A 24,679-nucleotide genomic window follows, 5' to 3' on the forward strand; every position below is an offset into this window, starting at 1 on the left:
TATTTTTAAATTTATAACAATTTTTATGCATGAAAACCATCCATATGTGTCTTGATTACATTCATGTGTATGTGCCATGTTCACAAGAGGCCAGAAGAATGCATCAGATCCCCAAAATTGGAGTTATAGATGGTTGTGAGCCACTATGTGCGTGCTGGGTATTGAGTCTAGGTCCTCTGGTAGCACAGCCAGTGGTCTTGACCACCATCGGCCAGTCTCCCTTGCACAGAAACAGTTTGTTTTTTAATATCTTCCTAAGTCTGTTAGCCATTTTTCAAAAATCTCAGTGTCATTTTGTTTCTCATGAAAGCCGTGATAAAAATAAAATCACTAAGGATTCCTTGACTTATCAAAACTGTTGTGTTTGGCAGAAGTCATGTTTTGCAGCACTAATCCTAAATAATAAGTAGCTCTGGAATCTGTGACTAACTTTAAGAGTGATTTGAGGAAACTGCACTGCAGTCTGTCTATGTAAACCCCAGGGTTGCACCTGGGGCAAGTTCCTGTGGTAGACGGGGAAATGTCAAGGTAACTGAGGGGAGGCCTGGATGCTGTTCCAGATCTGTAATCCTAGCAGTTGGAAGACAGAATGACCTCTACAAATTCCAGGTTATTCTGGTCTACCTAGTGAGTTCCACACCACCCAGATCCTACAAAGCATTGTTCTGTTTCAAATGGGGCTGGGTCACACCTTTTCTTTCAAAGCCTCAGCAATGAATGATGCACACATCTTTATTCCAGGATCAAAACAATGTAAGCTTACACAGCTAAAGTTCTATAAGGACTCAAGTGTTTTCCTCCAAGTTTTTGGTGCATGCGTGTGTGCATGAGTGTGTCTGTACACATGCGGTTTTTTTGCGCGTGTGGGGGTCAGAGGTTAACTTTCAGGGGAGCTAGTTCTTTATCTTTTTGAAGCAGTCTCTCGTTTGTGCTGCTACAGCTCATGCTCCAGGCTAGCTGGCCGCAAGTTTTCAAGTGAGTCCCTATCTCTACCTCTCATCTCATTAGAGGACTGACAAGATTACAAGTTCATGCTACCCCATCTGGCTTCTTAAATATGGTTTCAGTGGATCAAACTTGAATTGTTTTTGTTTGTTTGGGTTTTTTCATACATTACCATATTCTTTTATTATTATTATTATTATTTATTATTATTATTATTTTACAATTTATTCACCTTATATCTCGATTGTAGCCTCCTTCCTCATCTCCTTCCAGTGCTACCCTCCCTCCTTTCCTTTTCCCCCTCTACCCCTCTCCCCTAGTCCACTGATAGGGGAAGTCTTCCTCCCCTACTGTCTGACTCTTATCTATCAAATATCATCAGGACTACCTGGATCCTCTTCCTCTATGGGTTGGCAAGGTCGCCCGCCAGAGGGAAGTGATCAAAGAGCAGGCAGCAGAGTTTATGGCAGAGACAAACCCCTGCTCCTCTTATTAGGGAACCCACATGGAGACTTAGCCAAACATGAATTGTAAGACATGCCTTTAAAATATGAACCATCTCCCAAGCCCAGGAATCAGTTTTTAATTGTCAGGGTATTTAAAGGTTTTGTATGTGAAGCTGTCTATAGAAAAGTGACCATATATCAAGCAGGTATTTAATCTTCTACAAAATAACCTTATCAAATACATGTTTAATGGTACAGGATTTAAAAAAAAAACAGCATTTAGTATTCTGTATTGCTAATAAGTACCTTTGCATGGTGCTAGATTTTATAACATTTTAATTTGTCTGCAAAATAGTTAGGAAATATAATCTACATTGCACTCATAAGCTGATTGAAACAAAAGTCATAACTACTAAATGAAGATTTCCAGTCTTCACATAGCTTCACATTACCAGTGTACAGGTCTTACGTTCCCACATACTGTTCTTTGCTAATGTATGTGTTAATAATATTTTTGTACTACTGACAAAGTCTTTCTATTGATTTATATGGTCTTCTACTCTGTGTTTGGATTAATGTAAAAGGCCTTAGGAATGACCCTAATCAGTATAACTGTTCATTATCCTTCTAGGTACAGTATACTTTATTTTCTGTGTAACTTAGAAGAGCTATATCTTCAGCTCCATTGTGTTTTTTGAAAAAATTCTGTAGCACACTGATAGTTTTCCAAATACCCATTGTATAGCTGTCTCAGATAGTAAAGAATACACTTGTAAGATTCTGCATGCAAATTTATTTAGGGACAGGAATTAGAAGGACATTCTGTTGTTATCATTGACTTTAAGATTCAGTACATTTACTAAATGTAATTAGAAAGACAGCGTTCTCATACCTTCTTAAAATGTTCTTAGCAGATAAGTGTTTTTTGTGTTCTAGAAACTTTTTAATATTAGAACTTTTGTGTTGTACAGAGTAATATTCAGGGGAAAAAAAGAAAAGAGAAAGAAAGCAATCCATATTTTAAATGTTTATTCAGTCACTATTTTATAGATGTATGTAATGTGCTTTGATTATATTACCCTTGCCACTATTATCCTAGCTTAACCCCCCTCCCAAATCTTCTCAAGTCTTCTTTCCTAAGTTTTATTTTTTGTGCCCCTCTGCATTTAATTATTGTTGGTTGCATAAGTTTAGGGCATTTACTTGAGCAAAGACAACTTGACCAGTAACTTTGTTACTGCAAATAGGACTTCCCTTCTGCCAACATCCACTAACTGCCTTTGAGGCCTCACGGGGGAATAGGGCCTACGGAGCCCCTCCACATTTATGCTGGAATGTGGATAGGTCCGTCTTCTGCAGGTAACCACTGCCTCTGTGAGTTCATAAGTGTAATAGCCCTGTCAAGTCCAGAATACAGTACTCTTCATGCCCCAGTTCTTAAACTCTACTCCTTCTTCCAAGATGTTTCCTGAGTGTCAGGGTGCAGGAAATGTGATATAGATGTCCCAATAGGGCTGAGTATTCAACAGTCATTTGTTCTAAGTACTTTTTGGCCAATTATGAGTCTCTTGTCACCACTGCAAACAGGAATTTCTGTGACTAAGCCTGAGAGCAGCACTAACCTGTGGGGATAATAGTCCATAGTTTTCATTGGATGGCATAACCTATGTGTTCACTCCATCTTTTTCTTGTAAGTAAGCACTTGAAAATGAAAACGTCTGACCTTATTTTTGATCTACAGATTGAATTGTTTCTTGTTTTTATAGGCGTCATTCCATATTCTCAAATTTGTGTGTTCTCAACTTGACCTTTGGTCCTTTCTTCCATTTCTCTGTATTATATTTTTTTCATATTGTACAAAATTTATCCCTTCTCATATCTTCCCCTTTAGTCTGACTGTCATAATGAAAATAAAAAGGAAATTAGTAAATAGCAATCTTGAATCTTTGAAATGATGAGATGAAACTTAAAACTCTACTGTTAGAAAAGTATTAATATACAACCAGCTCACTATTCTTGGTGTTTGTTTTCTTATGGCCTATTCTCTTTATTTTTAGATATCAAGAGGTTAATTTGAAAGTTGAACTTTTTTTCCTTATTGTTAGTAGTTAGGTTTTATTTTTGTTTTTTCATTTTTTTTCCTTTTGCCATTACTATAGAGATGGTGATTTTGCTGGTTTTAATAAAGTTAGTATATTTAATGAATATTTTCCTTCTTTTAAAGACTGTGAACCAGAAGAGCTGACTGACTGGTCTATGGATGAAAAATGTTCATTTTGTAACCTACAGAGGGAAGCAGTCAGTGTAAGTTTTAGTGCCATGAAATTATTTTTAAAATAATCACACAATTGTAAAACAGTTCTTTTTTTTTAACTTAAGTTGTTCTGATAATTGTTATTCAGTGAAAATTTAAATACCTGATTTTGTTGAATGAGAAGAATATATCCAATATTTAGTTTAGATTTTTTAAGATCTCATTATTTTTTTCCTTCCTTTTTTTTAATTTTTTTTTTTTTTTTTTTGGTTTAGTTTGGTTTTCTTTGTATCTGTTTTTTAGTACTTTCTGCCTCATGAGCTTCACTTTATGTCAGGTTGGTATTTAGGTATCCAAGGGAATGCTTGGAGACCTAGTTTATATATGACCACTCTACAGTCTGGTTTCTTAGCAATTGTTAGTAAGGAGACAGTATACTACTATCTGGAACCCTTTCACTGCTTTTAACGTCTTTTGGCTATCAGAAATATTTCCTGTGTTAATGATGAAATATGGGCATCTTCTTGTATGGTGAGAAATCCTGATTCCTTATCTGTTATGATGAGCAGAGCTGAGAAGAATTTTAAGCTCCTCTGCTTTGTTAAACCTCTGCTTTGTTAAACCTCACTGGCATGCATATAGTAAAGTTTTCGTTGGTGCCTGCTCACCCTCACCCCATTCCCCAACACGCACATGTTTTATCATAGTTTTGGTAAGGAATAAGGCGATTTTGGTCTCCTGCTATAAGTACATTTGGTTCCCCCCCCCTTAATTTTATCACAGATTTTATATTCTTTTGATATAATTTGATATTTTATAAAAGGCAGAACTGAATTTTAAAACAATTTTGACATTTAATTGGGGCTGAGGTTTTAATGAAGAGTAATTAGGTATGTTACTTTCTTATAATTTTAGGAGTGTATACCATCTCTTGATTCTTCACAGTCAACGCCAACAGAGGAGCTATCATCTCAGGGCCAGTCCCACACTGATAAGATTGAATGCCAAGCAGAACATTACCTAAATGCACTCTTTCGAAAGAAAGGTAATACTGGCATGCTTTGTCATTTAAATTTTGCAGTGTTTAAATTTTTCTCATGGAAGAGTTTTTTGTTTTTGTTTTTTAATATGTCAGTCCCTGCTTTATTCTTAATTGCTTCCTTCTTTGTCCTAATAAGGCCAATAAGATAATCAGTCCATTTGTTCTCAACATCCTATTCTCAAATTTCTCCTTCATGGGCACTGTTCAAAATATTTATGTGCTTCTCACTTTCATTATTTTATTGCTATTCTCAAGTCTTTAAAAAGTGTTAGACAATGAAGAAGCTATAGATATGTTGTGTTGCAGACCTATCCCTAGTAATGTGTCTCTTACATCCTTTGCCAGCTGGCTTACTGCTTGAGTATTTGTCAGCTTGAGTATGTATGGTTGACATAAAAAGTCTGTTCTGAATTTGTCTGTTTGGCGTATTTCAACCAAATGTATCTTGTTTCACTTATTCCCATACTTGACACACATCTATAAGGCAAAAGCAGTTTTTATATTTAAAGTGCTTGGGAAAATTGTAGTCTTTCATGCTTTGTACCTAGTTGTTCCCATGATTGTAGGTTGTCTGTTGTCAACCCCCATGTGGATGTTTGGAGAAAGGATCATATGTGTTTGTGTGGGTTTAAGTTACCTTTTTATCTTCAACTTTTAGAGATTGAGAGAGTACTGCTTATATTCCTAGCTTGGGGTTGATTCTGTTCTACTCCTCTTTAAATTTAGGTTGAAGCATATTTTTTTTTTGCTAAATTCATATTTTAACAATATTAAACATTAATATTAAAAGTACTGTTTACTTTTGAGTCTCTCATTTAGTTGATAATTTTTTGTTCTTTGTGTTTATGAGAATACTGATTACAAAAGTCACTAGTGTAATAAAAAAGCCAAAACAGTTACATTTTGAAAACATGGAAATAACTTAAAAAAAAAAAAAAACAACTAACAACAACAAAAAAACCCTTTCCTTGTTTGCTACTAAAATAAATGTTAGAAAATTTGTATTATTTTTAAAAAGAATATTTCTTTTCAATTTCTAGTTGGAGTCAATGTTAAAGTATCATGCATTTTTAAAAATTTTATAACATGCTAATTTAGAAAAGGCTGTTCTGCAGTTTGTTTATAATACTTAGATGTTAGACTTGTATCACTAAGGATTAAAATTAACACACATGCAGCATAGTTTGGTTTACTTTGGAATTAATTTTTTATTCTTTGAGTCATTTATAATGGCAGTAAGTAGACCTGTCAATATGAGTAACTTTCAGGTTTTTATAGTATGGAGTTAGCCTATGCTCCATTGCTTTGGTAAGAATAATCAGTAAACACTTGGTACTATTTCAGCTGATTCAAGCATCTGGGTCTCCAAGAGGTCTCCTACCAATAGTTGGGTGAGTGTTGTTGGATATTTAGTGACCTCTTGATTTGGGAATTTCTTAGTATTCTTTAAGATCTTTTGAAAGATTGCAGAGATTTTAAATGAAAGATTCTTATTGAACTTTTGCCTTATTTCAGGTTTTGTCTTTGATAATGTCTTTATATGTAATACATCACCTTTTTCTAGATTTAGCTAGGATTTTGTTGTTGTTGCTGTTTCATTATGTTTCTTCAATAGAACCATTTTAGAAATTTCCAGAATTGTTTAACTAGAAGGAGGACAGAAAATAATAGCTTTTCGTGGTATTAATTCTTAGCTCATCTCTTTTAAACAAATGTAATTAACCATACTTTAAGATAATAGGCAATAAATATGTTTTTAAAGACAGGAAATACATGAGGCTTTGGCAGATAAGCCATTGACGAAGTGTTCTTTTCCTGAAATTTTTCTTATTTTGATAATTTTTAGATATCCTGGATATTCACGGCAATAGTATTGATACTTTACTACTTAATGTTAGCAATAGCCTTATATTGATCATCTTATCAAAATGTAAAGTAAGATTTTAATACTCTATTCTAACTTACTGTATTTTCTAATTTAGCATTTTGAGAGTTATGTTAATGATAAATATAAACTATTATTATTTGGATTAATAATGTCCTCAAATAAGATTTTTACACCTGTTAGTCACTTTTCTCATTTCAGTGTAAAAACTACTTAAGAGAGGGAAGGCTTATTTGACTCACTATTTCTGAAGATTTTAGTCCTTGGTGGTGGAAAAGGCATGAAGGCTGAAGAAACTCTAGATTTTAGAGTTCTGCATAGGAAAACAAGGCATAGCTCCTCACACAGTAGCCAGGCAAAGAGGCAAACCGTGGGGCCAAAAGCTGGGCTGTAGGCCCTAACGGCCTGCCCTTCCTCACCCTCTCTCTGCTTCTACTTCTAAGTTTTCCACAACAATACCACCATCTAGAGACTGCATGTTGAAAGACTCAAGCCTAAATACATGACTACAGCATGCTTAGTCTGTATAACGTTACTTGTGTGCTTATGATTTTAGGACTGATCACTTGGTATTAGATAGCCAATTTGGGCACTGTTCCCTGTAAAAGACTATTTTCCCACTCCCTCAACATTGCTTAGTTACCTGTAGTAGTTTTGTTGTTGTTTTTATAGGATTGAGCCCCACAAAATCTCCCTCCATGTTAGCATGTCTGTTGGTGCTGTCCTTGTTTAGGCCATGTTGATGAGACTTTCTGGGTGTGGCTTCTCCAGCATTTCTAGGAGATAAAATTTCACAGCAAACTTTCTATTCCTCTTGCTTTTGCAGTGTTTTTCACTCCCTCTTTCACAATGATCCCTGAGCTTTAGGTGTAGGAATTGTGTTGTACATGTATCGGTTGTGACTATACTCCACAACTCTGCATTTTGTTGTCTTCTATAATGGTCTCCACCTGTTGCAAAGGAAAGTTTCCTCATTGGAGGGTGAGAAGTACACATCTGTGGGCATCAGGATAAATATTTAGAATGTAGTTAGAATTATGCTGATTTAGTAAAGTAGAAGTTATCGGTTCTCAGTTTTCCTCCAAGAGCCATGACTTCACTAGCCCCAGCTAGTTGTCTAGGTTTCCAACCAAGAATAACTTCTCTCTTGTTGAATGGACCTTAAGTCTAGTCAGAGGGCTGTTGGTTACCACCAAGATATATATTCCACTATTGTGCTCTCAGAGATACCATGCCATGCTGGTCATTGTTGTAATTCATAGGAATCATAGCTGGGTAGGACTATTGATTGCTGTCCTCCCTTGCAAGCTTGCATGACACCTTCTGGTACCATGAATGCTAGTTCTCAGGCAGAAGGCTTTCAGGTTAGAGCCGGATCAGATCCACTGAGTCCTGTATCCCAAATATATGGTGCCTTCAGCAATAAGGACTTACCTTCAATCTTCTGGAGGCAACTGTGGGCAACAGCAATAGCCTGTGTTTTGGTGTTCCCTTAGACAACCCTGACCAACTTCTCATGCCCAGTGTTACGGGTTTTGTTAGTCTGTGGCTCTTGGGGAGAGCACTGTCAGTCCAAATGAAAACTTGCATTTGAGCTCTGTATGTAGTATATCTATACACAGGCTTACGAGTATCATATATAAACTTAGGTAGATATGGCTCCTTGTCACTTTTTCTGACAAACTTACCTGTCATTTTACTTCCTTGTTCCTTCTGTATTAATCTTTTCCCTTCTCCCTAATTAAATCCCCCGCTGAGAAAATATTTCTTGAATGAATAAGTTATTAATAAAATAAATTATGTTTAGTTATCTAAGTTTTTCATAAGTATTTAATGGTATTGTTACTTCATTATTATTAAAAGAAATTATTTAGCACCTGTATGTATAAAGTTTGCTTTTATTATTATTTTTTTTTTTTAGTTAAGTGTTACTATGTATAGTATGAACATCAACCCATGGTTTCCTTGTGTTTTTATAGTACTAGGATACAAACTCAAGGCCTGACCTATGCTGGGCAAGCAGTCTACCAATGAACTATATTCCTAATCCTTAATTCATTTTGTTATTTTAATTTTAATTTTTTGTTTTTTAGATTATATTTAAAAATAACATGGGTATGTATATGCATATATATTCATGTAATCTGGTTTTTTTTGTGTGTATATGAACATAATCCTCTAGATACAAATGACCTTGTCAAACATTATCATGTAAACTGAATTATATTTTAGATTTTAGGTTCACTCTCTCTTATCACATAAAGTATGAAAATCATTGCTGTATGATTCCAGAACATGGAATGTGCTGCTCTCTCTCTTTTTTTTTTTTAATTAAGCTTGCCTAAATAGGACAAAGTATGTACATAGTAGCTGAATCATATTGGTGGATGTACAATAAAATGAAAATATCCCTCATCAAACTTATTTTCCTGTTTTACTTTTTATTCCCATACACCCCTAGCAACCACTTACCTATTGTTCTGGAGTAGCATATAGTCCCTCAAAAAATATTTAATGATATACTTGATTGGTTATTTGAAATCTCTACTAATGAGCACATTCACCTTAAATTTAATAATAGCCAGATTTTACATGTAAAGTTTTCCATGTCTTTCCCACTCATACTTTTGAAGTTCTCTATACAATAGCATGAAACAAATTTTAAATCAGTATATTGAAAGTAGATTATGACTGATGCAGAACATGTGATTTCTTGGAAATTTAGTTATTTATATGCTTATATTTCTTTATCCAAATTTAGGCATCTTTGTGTTATTATAAATTTACATGACTCATTTAGGCCATGGAATCTCTATCCATGGTGTTCTTTTGTGATATCATTGTGCTGTATTTTGAATTTTCTTTATATCAATTGTGCTTTTACTTTCAAGATACTGTTTTTTTTCTTTTCAACAAGATACTATTTTATTGCAATAAAATAATCCACTATTCACATTGTTAGGTTCATAAAAGCGATCTTTCATGTTTTGTTCATTATATCTATTGCCACACTTGTAAAATTCTCAGAGGTGTGTGTGTTGTGTGTGTGTGTGTGTTTATAGTGGTCGCTTAGAATCCCTGAAAAGTAAGATAAGGAGCTAAAAATAAGAGACTGTGGATACTATACAATACAAAAGTAACCTTTAAAAAGCTGTAGGATTCCCATTATACCCTTAATTTCTTTCTACCTTTTTTATAACTTATTTTGTATACTGGTGGGCACTAAATGAGTGCCTTGAGCATATGAGACAAACTGTATTATGAGCTACATTCCCAGCTGTAAACTCTTTAATTTCCAGAGTCAGGGACACCACCTTGGCCTGCTTCACCCATCAAGTGTTTGACTTTGTTAATCACTCCTCCCTTAGAAAATACTTGGTTTTCCTGATTTTTTACAGCATTGTTTCCTTCCAGTTCCCTTAGATCCCTGAACATTGTCTTTGTCTTTGTACTGTTTTTCTCTTGTGGTGAATTCAGTAAAAAAATGAGAGAATGAATCAATTGGAGCAAAGACATTTTTCCTCCTTAGAAAAAACTAAAATGTATTGTGTCTATGTATGTTTATCAGTGCACTTGTGCTATAGTATGCATGGATCAGAGGTGGACAATTTGTAGAATAATTTCTCTCTTTATACCATGTAGACCCTGGGGATCAAATTTAGGTCATCAGACTTGAAGGCAGCTGTCTTTCTTCAATGAGACATCTTATTGGCCTACCTTTTCCCATTTTTCTGAATTCATTCCTGTAATGTTCTCTTCTAAAGCTAAAACTTCAGCCACCTTTTAATTTCTTCTGTTTTTACTACATAATCTTACCTAATTCTTTAGCTTTAAGACCTCATTTTTAATTTGTTAAAAAATTAGTTGCTAGTCCTGATTGTTTTAAGCTGTTTTACTTAATTTATATATATATATATTAAAAATATTTATTACAGTTTATTCACTTTCTATCCCAGCTATAGCCCCTCCCTTATTCCCGCCCAATCCCTCTCTCACTCCCATGCCCCTCTCCAAGTCCACTCATAGAGGAAGTCCTCTTCCCCTTCCATCTAGCCTATCAGGGTCTTCCCAGGACTGTCTGCACTGTCTTTCTCTGACCTGGTAAGGCTGCTCCCCCCTCAGGAGGAGGTGATCAACGAGCCAGCCACTGAATTCATGCCAGATACAGACCCTGTTCTCCTTACTATGGAACCCACTTGGATACTGAGCTGCCATGGGCTACATCTGAGCAGAGGTTCTAGGTTATGTCCATGCATGGTCCTTGGCAGGAGTATCTGAGCTGTTTTATTTTATGTGTAGGTGGGTATGTGTGTTTATATAGGTGCTCACAGAGGTCAGAAGAGAGCATCAAATCTCCTGGAGCTGGAGTAAGCAGATGTTGTAAACTTCTTACCACGGATGCTGGGAACTAAACTCTAGTCTCTGCAGGAGCAGAAAGCCCTCTTTTAGCTGTTCAGTCTCTTTTCAGACCCTTGTCCTGGTTGCTCTCAGACTCATATTTGTTTCAACATCTTTCTAGATATAGGCCACATGACACGTAGGAGGCACTATGTGTCCCAGAAGTTTCAGTTACTCTTTTTAACTCTCCTACATCCCCTTTCCTGTGCCGTTGATTCCTTTCCTGTATACCACCAGAAAATAGTAGTATTTTTCATTTCTGTGTTATGCTTTAGTTTATTTGCCTCTTCTGTTAAACCATAAACTCTTTCATGTCATGTTTTATTTAATTCTTTCCCTGTATTAAACACATAAAATTATAATGTGAGTGAATTTTTTTCTCTCCAATTTCCCAGGAAATGGTAGGCTTTAAAACCTATTGCGTGTGTTGGGTTCTTTACATAGCTATAACTGATATTCACAGTTCTATTGAAAAGAAACCTCTTACTGACACTTTTTGTAACATACTTTGTCAGGCTCACTCAGCTCTACTTATTATAATATAAAAATGATTTTTAAAACAATAATAGTTCTTAAAATTTTTGACACTAGTTTTATTTTTAGTGCAAAGGCATGATACCGTACTTAAAAATCTTGCCTGTGTTTTGCTGCTTAGTACTAGAATCAAAGGCAACTGAAATCCTGTCACATACATAACATTTCACATTCTTCTTTTTTGATACATTTAAAATTCTCTTTGAAGGAAGAAATGTTCTACTTTCTCTAGAGTCTTGGCCTGTTTTTCTTACTACTTCCACACAAAAATTAAACTTTCTAGATTTCCTAAACCATTACCTATACAAAATGGAGCGTAAAGCATATGAACCTTTCCATACAAAGAAAGCATGGTAACTAATTATTCACTCTTCTACCTAGGTGTAATCCATTTGAAAGGGACTATGAAATAAGTCAGCTGTTCTTTTATTAGCTTTAAGTTCTACATTCCACATAAACCGTAGTGACTGTAAATAGAGGACAGTCCTTATGTTTTGAAAATGTGCTTCATAATAAACAGTAATTTTAGGCTGTAGAATATAAATATTGTAACTATACTTGTAGGATATTTGAGTTTCAAGAATAATTTTGACTGTAAAATAATGTCAACTGAGAGCATTAATCTTCATAAACTTTGAACTTTAGAGGCAGAGAATTTTTTAATATTTTATTTTATTTAGTATATAAATAAATGCCTAATATGTTGCATACTATTTTAACCATTTATAAAGCTTTGTAAGTACATGCCTCTTTATATTTGGAGAGTGAGCAAAAGGGTGGGAAGGAAAGAGTTATTTCTTGGTATCCATGAGAGACTGATTGTAGGACCCCAACAGATACAAAACTTCTTACCTGCTCACATATCAAAGTGTTTGCAGATAATATTTCCATGTAACACATACAAATACATATAATGTAATATTTGCATACAACCTACGTATAGCTTTTGACTTATTTCCTTCCTACAAGAATATTTTCGTATCACTTAGAAATCATAATGCTGTGTAAATAGTTATTAAACAATTGTTAAGGGATGACAAGAAACACATCGGCACCTGTTTAATATAATTTTTCTCATAAAGATTTCTGATCCACGTCTTCAATCTAATGATGTGCAACCTATAGTATATAAAAGGGCTATTATTCCACTCATTTAATTTCAATAAACATTTTAGTTATAAAATAATCTTTTTTTAAAAATGTGCCTGCACTAGGCTGGTGGTGGTGGTGCACACCTTAAATCCCAGCACTCAGGAAGCAGAGGGAGGTGGATCTCTGAGCTTGAGGTCAGCCTTGTCTGCAGAGTGAGTTCTAAGACAGCCAGCACAACACAGAGAAACCCTGTCTCGAAAAAGAAAAGAAACAAACAATAGAACCATGACAAAATGTATGTGTGCACTCCATTCTCACCCATGGTATTTATTAGTGATGTGACACAAAGCTTTAGAATGAAACATGTTATACTGCAGGGTAGGACTATTAGGCCAGAGTGGTGAAGGAGAAGTCTGACGAATACAAAAACAAAAAACAAAAAAAAACCAAGCTGAGTATGTAAAAGCCTGTAAGCCCTTGACCCTACACAGAGCTACAGTTACTTATGGAAAGTCTTCCCCAGGCAAGAGCCTGCTGATTGGTTGTACAGTACCCAAATAAATGGTCAGCTCCCAAAATATCTAGCCACCAGATACGAATCTAGTGGAAATCAAAAACAGAATTATAGAATTAGGCAAATGCCTCACATAGAAGCCCAGTGGTCAGTGGCCATCAATAGACTATTGTCAGTGGGTAATTTGGATATTTAAAGGAGTAAACAAGGTCTTTTATATAGAATAAAGGATTTTCAGAATGCTGGTAAAATGAAGGCACCCAGTCATTAAAAAAAAAAAAAAAAATTAGTCTATCAAATCATGGAGGATGCAGGGAGTAAAGGAATATGGAGTAGAAATATTTGATACAAAAGTAACTTGCCATTAACAGACAAAATTCTCAAGAATTTGGAAAGTAAAAAGCTTATCAACACTGTTAAATTCTATAGCAGCCTCCAAAAAGAAGGTTTTATTCTCTATAGCCTGTAGCTAAGCAGGTTGATCTGGTATAGTGACCAGAATTTTTTACTTTACATCTTGATTGCAGTCCCCCTTCCTCACCTCCCAGTTCCCCCTCTCTCACCCTTCTCCATTTTCCCCTCTTCTCAAAGAAGGGAGATCTCCCCATAGATACCAACCCATCCTGGCATATTAATGTTGCTGCAGGTGCATCCTCTTCCACTGAAGCCAGACAAGGCTGCCTGGTTAGGAGAAACAGAATCTGAAGGGAGGCATCAGAGGCAGAGAAGGCCCTCTCTCCAGTTGTTGGGGGATCCACATTAAGACCAAGCTGCACATCTGCTACATATGTTCAGGGCCTAGGACCAGTCCATGCATGCATGCTCTTTGGTTGGTTGATGGTTAAGTCTCTGTGGGACCCTCTGGGCCCAGGATGGTTGACTCTGTAGGTCTTCATGTGGAGTGTCCTTGACCTTTCTGGCTCCTACAATTGTTCCCCTACTTCTCCCATAGACTCCCCGAGCTCTGTCTAATGTTTAGCTGTGGATCTCTGCATTTGTTTCCATCAGCTGCTGGGCGAAGCCTCTCAGAGTTGTGCTAGACTGCTGTCTACAAGCATAGCAGAATAGCATTAATAAGTGTCAGGGATTGATTCTCTCCCCTGGGATAGATCTCAAGTAGGGTCAGTCTTTGGTTGGTGATTCACTCAGTCTTTGCTCCATCATTATCCCTGCACATCTTGTAGGCAGGACAAATTTTGGGCCAAAGGTTTCATGGGTGGGTTGGTGTCCTTATCCCTCCATTGGAAGTCCTACCTGGCTACCAGAGGTAGCCACTTCAGGCTCCATATCCCCTACTGGTAGGAGTCTCAAGACCCACATGGACTTCCTGCCCTATTTCAGGTCTCTGGCAAATCTCAGAGATGCTTCCCGATTTCCATTTCTCAACAGGCCCTCTTTCTTCCTGAGTATGTACCCAAAAGATGCTCTACTATACCACAAGGACACTTGCTCAGCTATGTTCATAGCAGCTTTATTTGTAATAAATAGCCAGAAACTGGAAATAACCCCAGATGTTCCTCAACCAAAGAATGGGTAAAGAAAATGTGGTCCATTTATATATGGAATATTACTCAGCTCCTAAATACAAGGACATCTTCAAATGTGCAGGAAAATGGATGAAACTAGAAAAAAAAAATCATCCTGAGGGAGGTAATCCAAACCCAGAAAGACACGCATGGCATATACTCAAAAGTGGATATTAGCCATAAGGTACAGGATAACTATGCAAAATTTCATAGACCCAAAGAAGCTAAGTTACAAGGAGGGCCCCAATGGAAGATGCTTGAATCTTACTCAGAAAAGGAAATAAATTAGGCTTTGGAGGTATTGAAAGAGGGAAGTGGCTAGTAGAGGAGATGCCGTTGGGGATTAGGAGGAGGGTGACCAGGATTTTTGAATCTGAATTTGTTGAGATGTATAACCAAAAGTGTTACAAATTCCTACATTCCAAGGCAGAAACAAAACGAGAAAGTGAACAATCCAGTGACACAAAGAGACAGTTCATCTGCATTATCACATGAAGTGTGGAAGTACATCTGTGAACTGTGCGTGCACAAGGTAGCGTTATCCATGGAGGACATTGAAACTATCTCCTACATACTTAGGATGGGAAAGTAGAGATGACTCTTACAACATTGAAGGAAGGCACTCTTGGCAGTGTAGATCGACACATGAAACTGTTCAGGAGAGACAGGCAACCAAATCCTCCCAACTTACAGATTTGTTCTGGGCACCCTGGGAACTCTGTCCAGTTTTTGATGACTACAATGAAGATGGTAAGTTTTCACCATCTAATTGTATTTACACAATAGAATAGATCAAATTTTAATAGAGAGCTATGAACTTTACTTACATTTGGCAAATTGAATTACTTGGGGAACAAATGATTCAGATGGAGCATCAAATTTCTTTGAAAGTGTACTTTACAATGATGGATACTCACTGCTATGAAAACATTTTATTATGAAGACAAAGCAAGTTAAGTTTAAAGGAGAAATGTATTCTTCAATGAGTAAACTGCTTTGAAGTGCTGGACTAACACAACTTTTGATGGCTCGAGAAAAAAAGAAGCTGATAAACCTATAGCCAAGCACTGCTAGAACATGAAGGTGTTCACAGTGTGCTGTCAGACTGACCTCACTCCCAAATCTGTTGACAGGGAATATTTTCAGGTTGCTGATATTTCATTCTAAAGCGGATAATCTTATTGGTCTTTCATTGTTAAAGCTGTTAGTTTTACTGTGTGGGTTAATTGTATTATTTGTCAGAATTATTTTTCCTAGATTTTTATTCTACAGATTATACTCTGTATTTTGACTTTTTTTTAGTTTTGTTGGAGAAAAAAGTCTCACTCTAGCCCACATTAGCCTGAATTTACTTAATGGTCTAGGATGGCCTTGATCCTACTTTAGCCACTCAAGCTTCCATGCCTGGCTTTATATGGTGTCTTGATAAGTAGATACTGGATTTTAAAATGTGCAGGCAGTCCCTAGAAGTGTCCCTTGCTTCACCAGACTAAAGAGATAATTAATTTTCCCCTTGTAGTATATTTTTGACTAAGAAGCATAGACAAATTAAAAATTTTAGCAACTGTTTTGTATAGTAAAATGAATTCTACAGAGATAAGCTATATTATGAAAAGGAATTGTGGGTCACCAAACTCATGATGCTACAAAATCAAATTGCAGGTTTCCTATTTAGTAATTTGTTCATCTGAGAGAACACACACTCCTGTCGAGAACTTTGTTTAAATGTGATCCATACAAAATCAAACATCATGAATTCATGATTTTTTTTAATGAATAATAATGTGTATTCTCACATGAAACTTTCAATCTTATCTGGTAATAAATGCGTCTTATGTAAGGGTTTTGGTGGTAATCAGTTATGATGGTGGAAAATTATAGAAAACTCCTGGAATGATGAAGCTCCTGGCTCAATTGTCAGTCCATTAATGAAGGGGGGGTAGCTTTAAATTCAGGATATGGCAGGTGGGGGACAACTACAAAATATGTGCCCTATGGCACTGTGATCTACCAAGATAGCATCTTAAACTTAATCTGTCTCTACCTCTCTCCTGCCAGACTTACAGGTATGCTCCATAACATCTGGCCAAATAGCATTTTTCTATCGTGATTTAAATAGTCTGTATTGTTTAGTACAGTAACCCTCAAGCCAGCTTTCTGGTCAGCACTTGAAACTGTAAAGAGTAAAGAACTGAGTTTTACTCTGTTGCCTGTGGATACTGCTCATGTTAAGCAGCACTGATCAACCGTCAGAAAGTTCTGCCCTATACTCTTCCTCCTGGCGATTATTGAACCTCCCCCTGAAATGTGTTAGCTTATAATTAAAATAAGATCTTAAACACATTTTAAAGGTAGAAAAAAACAAATTAATTAAAAAATATTAATAGATATAGCTAATATAAATAGGCAGTTTAATGAGTTTTCCTAGCTTCCAAAAATACCTATTATTAAAAGTTGAGTCTTTCCTGACTTAAATTACATTTAGAAGTTCCCAAATCATTCAGGATAAAACAAGTTTTACAACCACTGTCGAGATAAAAGTGTGGAAAATTATTTCTACAACCATCACAGGCTCTGCATCACTAAGTATATAAGAACATGATATATATATATATATATATATATATATATATATATATATATATATGGAAAGAGAGTAAAAATATCTAATATAAAAAGAAAAAACTTTCTGATATTTCTGGCCCTCGTGCTATAGTAGGTGGGGTGACACAATTGTCAGTCGAGCCGAGCACTCCACAGTCTTAATCTTTGCACACTGACTGTACTCTAGTACATCTTTCATCCCTTATCAGGGAAGCCTCTTTCTGTAGTAGTTGGCAATACACAGTTTTCAGTTTTTTGCTATCATATAAAAATTCTGCCAATGCAGTTTTCATATAAGTAGGGTTTTGTTACAAATGCTGTTAACACATGAAATTTTCACATTTCATTTAGCAATATCATAGCAGCTGAAATTCCATTTTAAAGGAATATCTAAATTAGGTTTGGAGTTTCATAGACTGATTATTTTTTAGCTTTCTCTTACTTATTTAGTTATTTATTTATACAAGGAACTCAAAAGTCTCGTGATTTGGTTAATTCTGACCTTTTTATATGACCAACCAGAGAAAACTACTGTCAGCATCTTAAATTTTCATGTGACTTTTCATGAGCTATTTGGTATAATTTAATGTTTTCTGTTGGTTGGTTGTATATTGTAACCTCAGCCCACTCACACTGTCTTATAGTTGGTTGACTTCTCAACCCCCAAACACTGAAATAAGTAGTTACCTATGCGTATAAACTGTAGCCCAAAAGGTTCATATCACGTGTTTTCTACAACAGTGTGTACATAGATTCAGGTGTTATGTAAGATACTCACTGAAGCCTTATGTTTGCATGGAAGTACAAAGACAATTCTGTGTAAAGAATCAAAGCCTCCTAGAGAACTGCTTGCTTTCATGGCTTCATATGGAAACACCACAAGGTAAACTGATTTCTGAAATGTGTTTTTGTTCCTAGAAATTAAAGTAGTTCTCAGTAAAAAGAATTAAATTAAAAGAGCTATTGATGGCAGAGATGAAATATTTGAAAATTAAAATAATGAATTTTATCTTATGAACTGTTTAATTAAAATAAGGATGAATGTTTTTGTGCTGATGGCATGTGTGGTGGTTTGAATAGGTTTGGACCCCACAGACTTTGAAAGCTTTGAAAACTTGGACCACAGGGAGTGGTGCTGTTGGGAGATGTCTTGCTGGAAGAAGTGTGTCACTATGGGGGTGGGCTCTGTGGTTTCCTGTGCGCAAGCTCTGCCCCGTGTAGAATCAGGGTTTCCTCCAGCACCATGTCTGCCTGCACAATGCCTTCTTTCCAGCCATAGCTTCTGAAACGAAAAAGCCAGCCCCAGTGAAATGTTTGCCTTTATAAGAGTTGCCTTGGTCATGGTATCTCTTCAACAGCAGTGAAACCCTAAGACAGAATGTAAGTGAATAAATAAATGAGGAAGAAAGCATAGCTCTTCCTCACAGGAAACCCCCAATTTTTAGAATGCACAGAAAAATGAAAGAAATAAAAATACTTACAATAGCATGGTAATAATTGTTGTGCTCAATGAGTAAGTACTAAAATCAGTGAGAAAAGTGTGTGCTGTGTAGTAAGATTTTTGGTTGCAAACTTCATTCTTTATATATTCAGAACCACCACACTGACAAACCCTTTGTTAAGTACTTTTTAAAATAATATTCTTCAGTGAGTTTACTGTTAAGTAACCATTTGTGATAAGTATTTTGTCATTATTTTTCTATGGACTGTAGTTTTTTACATTTTTTATTATTTATAATTTTTATTTTTTTATTATAATTTATTCACTTTGTATCCCAGCTGTAGCCCCGTCCCTCATACCCTCCCAATCTCACCCTCCCTCTGTCTTCTCCTCCCATGCCCTTCCCTGAATCCACTGATAGGAGAAGTCCTCCTCCCCTTCCATCTGACCCTAGCCTATCAGGTCTCATCAGGACTGGCTGCATCGTCCTTCTCTGTGGCCTGGTAAGGCTGCTCCCCAATCAGGGGAAGGTGATCAAAGAGCCAGCTCGTGAGTTCATGTCAGAGACAGTCCGTATTCCCCTTACTAGGGCGCCCACTTGAATACTGAGCTGCCATGAGCTACATCTGTGCAGGGGTCCTAGGTTATCTCCATGCATGGTCCTTGGTTGGAGCATCAGTTTCAGAAAAGACCCCTGTGCCCAGATGTTTTGGTTCTTTTGCTTTCCTTGTGGAACTTCTGTCCCCTCAGTCTCCCCCTTCTTTCATAAGATTCTCTGCACTCTGCCCAAAATTTGGCTATGAGTTGTAGCATCTGCTTCAATACCCTGCTGGGTAGAGGTGTCCCCTACCTCCAGATGACCAGTGGCCCTCATACAATAAAATTTTTAGCCCTGTATGTAAATTAAACAGCATAAAACAGTTGTGAAATTAAAGTAAAATGGCCCATGACTAGTAAGCATATTGGTGTATAAAGTGTGTTTGCTTGACTTAATGTATACTGTACAATTGTCCTTTAAATTCGTGGTTTTACTTTCTTTGGTTCAGTTGCACATGGTGAAGCACAATCTAAGAATACTAAGTGGAAAGTAATAGAAATACATAAATCATAAGCTTAAATAACTGTATTGTAGTGTGTTGTTACTACAGAACAGTAGTTGGCATTAAGAGAACCCAGAAGTAGTAGAAACAAGCCTTAAGTGAGACTGTCTCTGAATTGTTCAGAGGGACTATAAAAGTGTTTAACATGTACCAGTTCATATTCTAATTATTTATGTTAATTATTCTGGTTGTTATTACTTATTTCTTTTAGTCTAGTATATATCTAATTGGTAAACTTATCATAGACATGTATGTACAAGCAAAAAACAGTTTACAGGGTTTTATAACTTTATACATCTCGAGGGAATATTGGAATACATCACCTATGGATAATGGAAATATGTTCCGTAGATTTCTACTTGTACTAATTGGGAACATTAACCATGCACAGATGTAGCCCATAGGCAGCTCAGGCTCTAAGTGGGTTTCCTAGTAAGGGGAGCAGAGGCTGTCTCTGGCATGAACTCAGTGGCTGGCTCTTCAATCACCTCCCTCTGGGGGGTGCAGCCTTGCCAGGCCACAGAGGAAGACAATGCAGCCATTCCTGATGAGACCTGTTAGGCTAGGGTCAGATGGAAGGGGAGGAGGACCTCCCCTATCAGTGGAGGTGAGGGGGAGAAGAGGGAAGGATGGTAAAACTGGGAGGATATGAGGGAGGAGGCTACAGCCAGGATACAAAGTGAATAAATTTTAATAAATAATAAATAAATAAAAATTTAAAAACAATATTATATGTACATTATGCCAACTAAGAAAAATTAATAGAAACATTGTTTTAGTTTGACTTTCAGATCAACACAAGTAACATTAGAAACACACAAAAAGGAAAAACATGAATCAGAATTACCAGCCATGGCCTTCTTTAGAGTGCAGGTATTCTTTGAACACGTACTATTTGAACTCATATAAGTAGTTAAATTCATTGCCTTTGAAACAAATAAGTTCAGATTCTACAATTTCTTTCACCATCTCAACCAGCTTTCAAAATGTGAACTCAAGAAACAAATAGGTTTGAGTTTGAAAAGAGATCATGGTACTTATAATGGATTTATATTACTGATACTACATTGTGTTATCTTAGAGATAAGCTGCTTTTGGAAGCTCTGCCACTAGCCTTGACTTGATCTTTCTGGATTTTTGTTTCCTTCTCTGTAGAAATACAATGATGTTCAATTCTGTTTTAGATTTGGTAGACCTACAAGTATTATGCCCTGTAAGTCAAACATAGTGATATATTCCTGTAATCTTAACAATTCGGGGATGAAGTCAGAAGGATCAGGAGTTCAAGCTCATCCTTGGCTTCATAATGAGTTTGAGGCTAACGTGAACTACATGAGATCCTATCAAAATTATGTATAGATGTATGTTCCTATCCATACAATATACATATATGTATATACTTACAAATATGAATACATCTGTGTATATTCCCTATCTTTTTGTTTTGGATGACTGACAAATGGTCTTGTACATGTATCTGGTTTTTTGCACTATAACTCTCTGACATATGTGTAGGTAGACAGATGGACATACACAGCACATACACAACTTAGTCAAAAGTCATGAATGACCACGCTTCTCAGCACTTACTGTTATGTCTTTATTTTAAAATGTAGATTTGGGGAGATGGCTTCATCAGTGCCTATCATGATCATTTAAGCATTAACACCTGAATTTAGATCCTTAGCATGTATGGAAAAGCTGGGTATAGTAGCCATGGGGGAGCTCAGACAGGAAGATCCCTGAAGCTCAGAGGTCAATAAGCCTAGTAAATGGATGAGCACCAGGTTCAGTGAGAAACTCTGCTTTAGAAAAATTAGATGGAGAGTAATCATATATGATCCCCAGTATTAACCTCTGGCCTCCGCCCATGTACATTCACAAACACATGCACCAGACATACACATACATACACAAAAAAATGAAATTATTATGATATATATTCCAAGGAGTATGTGAATGCTTACTCTTAAAAATCAAAATTAATCCATTATTTTTGTGCGGTCAGGTATATGAGTGCCCACATTTTTGTCTAACTCACGTATAATGGGGATTCACTTCCCCAAACGGATGGTTTTTACTATAATTGTATCTTAGGCTTCATTTTATCCCATGTTTTTCTTTTTCAACAATTAAATTATGCTCTAAAAGTTTATTAATTTGGAGCTCTTGAGTAGTAATTGTACATAAAAATATATGCTAACATGAATTCTTCTGTAATGCAGCACCATTCTATAATGGACATCAGTTGTGAAGTTTTGTTTGCTGTCATTGTAATTTGTCTACTGAGAATTTGAGTTCCTTATCTAGAGGAATAAGAATACCTTTTTCTGCTCTCTCTCTCTCTCTTGCTACTACTTTGATCCCTTCCTTTCTTAGCCTCACCAAAGCAGCCTTTTTCATTAGGGAATATAGTGCAAAATAACCAGACACCTATACAAGATACTTTGTCAGTCATCCAAAATAAAGTCAACCATAGGTCAAGAGGTGGCACAGTCAACTAATTGACAGGAAGTAAACATAAGATTATTAAGAAAAAAAAATAGAGAGGAGGAGGACATCAGGAGACCGGATAGAGAGATGTAAAGGGAAAGAATGTTTAGTTTGAAGGAGATTTTTTGAGATGGAAGGTCAACTAACAGACTTTTACCCTAGCATCTGGTTCCTGAGTCTTCATTGGTTAAATAAAAAATTGAGATTTTTGTTTAAACAAACAAACAAATACCCAAACATTTAGTGGTACAATGACACAGAGAAATCATGCCAGCCGCAGACAAACTGAGAAGCTAATCAAATTTGGTGAGACACCTGGGAAGTCCTCAATGAAAGAGTTAAGTAATACTAACACAGGAAAAGTCTTTTGCATGTTAATGATGGGAAACATTATAATACAGGGTGTTAGGACCTTGTATAGTGCTACTTTAGATGGCTTGAAAATTGAAGCAGAAAATGAAAAGATGAATGATGTAACTGAGGTGAGCATAATACCAGTTATAATTACTATCAGTCTAGTAATTCATATTTTATCCTTAATAGCCATAGTAGTTTTTTGTGCCAGATATGAAAAGTGGATTGATAAAACAATCAGTTTATAAATGAAAATAAGAAAAATACTCAGACACAGACAGAGGGATTTAGACAAGAACGTCCCATGCTATACTTGATGAAACTGAAGAGGGCCTGCCCAAGATTGTTAGAAAACCAACCCTAGTTTATCCAGTTACTATACAAGACCTACCAGGAGACAATGGGCACCCCCCAAGGTTATCAAGAAGTCAAATGGAATCCTATAGATAGTAGATTTGAAGAGGTTTAAGGAAGCAGTCGTTTCATATGGTATGCATTCACCCTGTGTGAAGCAGATATTAAATTCATAGGTGACTCAGAACAGCATTATCATCCAAGACTGGAAAGATTTAGCAACAGCAATATTGGAAGCTGTTCCTCAGTTACAGTGGCAGACATGGTGGAAAGAGGAAGCTAGGACCATAGAACAATGAAAAGAGGGTAGGGGTACTAACATCAATTGCTAGGTAAAGGTCAAGATGCTGATTTACAAAAAAAAAAAAAAAAAAAAAAAAGGCAAAGAATGAACATTGACAAGGAGTTTGCAGTCATTTTTTGAGAGAGGTTAACAACAAATACCCCAAAGGCAGGAGACTTCAGAAAAAAAAAAAAAAAAAAAAAAAAAAAAAACCTAATTGTATTTTTCCTTATATAGTAAAAAGGACACCAATTTCTGGAGCCCTTACATTGTATAATGATGCAAGTAAATCAGAAAATGTCAAGACAAATAAGTAAAGTGGCTCAAAACCCTATGATTCAGTTGAAAAATCAGAGCTGTATGCTATTATTAGATTTTCCTGAATATATTCTCTTAACATATTTACTGACAATATACAATTTCAAATATTGAAACTGCTGGCCATGTTCAGGGTGATTCAGAATTAACTTCGGTATTTATTCAACTACAACAAGTAATCAGAAATAGAAATCATCCATTGTATATAATACATATCAGATCCTATATGGATCTGCCAGGCCCTCCATCACAAGGTAATGATGAAATTGATCAGCTATTAATATGAAATGTGCTAAAAGCCTCAAACTTTCATAAGAGACACCATGTTAACAGCAAAGGTTTGAAAAAAGATTTTTCTGTCACTAGGCAACAAGCCAAGAAAATTATAAGGAAATATCCTTCTTGTCCTTTGTATAACCAAACTCTATTATGTGCAGGAAGTAATCCAGAAGGTACCCAAAGACATTAAATTTGACAAGTGAATGTGTTTCGTTTTGTAGAGTTTAGAAAATTAAAGTATGTACACCATACCATTGATACATATTCAGAATTTCAATGGGCAACTGCTTTAAGTTCTGAAAAGACTGATTCTGTAATTACACCTTTATTAGAAGCTGTGGCTCTTACAGGGATACCTGTACAAATTAAGATTGACAATGCCCCACCATATGTCTTCAGGAAAATGAGACAGCTGTTTGCATATTATAAAATAAAGCATATTGCAGATATATCACACAATCCTACAGGAAAAACAAATATAGGAAAATATAATATAAAGGAAAATAATATATAATTATAAAATAATATATAACATATAGAAAAATATAATCACACTTTTAAAAATATGCCTAATAAACAGAAAGGGAGAATAAGATTACATAGTGCTTTATTAACTTTAAAATTTAAATGTTAATGTGACAGGAACAGCTACAGAGAGACATTGAATAGTAGAAAAGAATTCTGAATTAAATCTACATATATATATATATGACGTGTTGACCTTAAAATGGAAGTTGGAATATGTGTTAAGTTGGAGGAAAAGGTTTTGTTTTTTTTCCACAGAAGAAAACCTGTGGATAACATCCAGACTGATAAA

The 24,679-nt window shown here is 35.9% G+C and overlaps 1 protein-coding gene and 1 pseudogene across 12 annotated transcripts in view; both read left to right on the forward strand.

The window, feature by feature from the left end:
* The window catches only part of Lcorl (ligand dependent nuclear receptor corepressor like), a 155,193-nt gene that overhangs the window by 63,619 nt on the left and 66,895 nt on the right, over positions 1-24,679 (forward strand). For 7 of the 12 annotated variants that reach the window (XM_021657265.2, XM_021657268.2, XM_060365357.1 and 4 more), the window contains exons 3-4: positions 3,616-3,695; positions 4,561-4,690. The exons of 1 other annotated variant lie outside the window; for it this stretch is intronic. In XM_021657265.2, the coding sequence (XP_021512940.2) occupies positions 3,616-3,695; positions 4,561-4,690 (210 nt within the window). Of the gene's footprint in view, positions 1-3,615; positions 3,696-4,560; positions 4,691-6,031; positions 6,079-24,679 lie in introns of all 12 variants that reach the window. 4 more of the 12 variants (XM_060365353.1, XM_060365351.1, XM_060365352.1 and 1 more) reach the window with 2 other exon arrangements.
* Positions 10,542-15,439, forward strand: LOC110561026 (DNA-directed RNA polymerase III subunit RPC6-like; annotated as a pseudogene).

Source organism: Meriones unguiculatus, chromosome 12, assembly GCF_030254825.1.
Source record: "Meriones unguiculatus strain TT.TT164.6M chromosome 12, Bangor_MerUng_6.1, whole genome shotgun sequence".
In the NCBI taxonomy this organism is placed as follows: Eukaryota; Metazoa; Chordata; class Mammalia; order Rodentia; family Muridae; genus Meriones; species Meriones unguiculatus.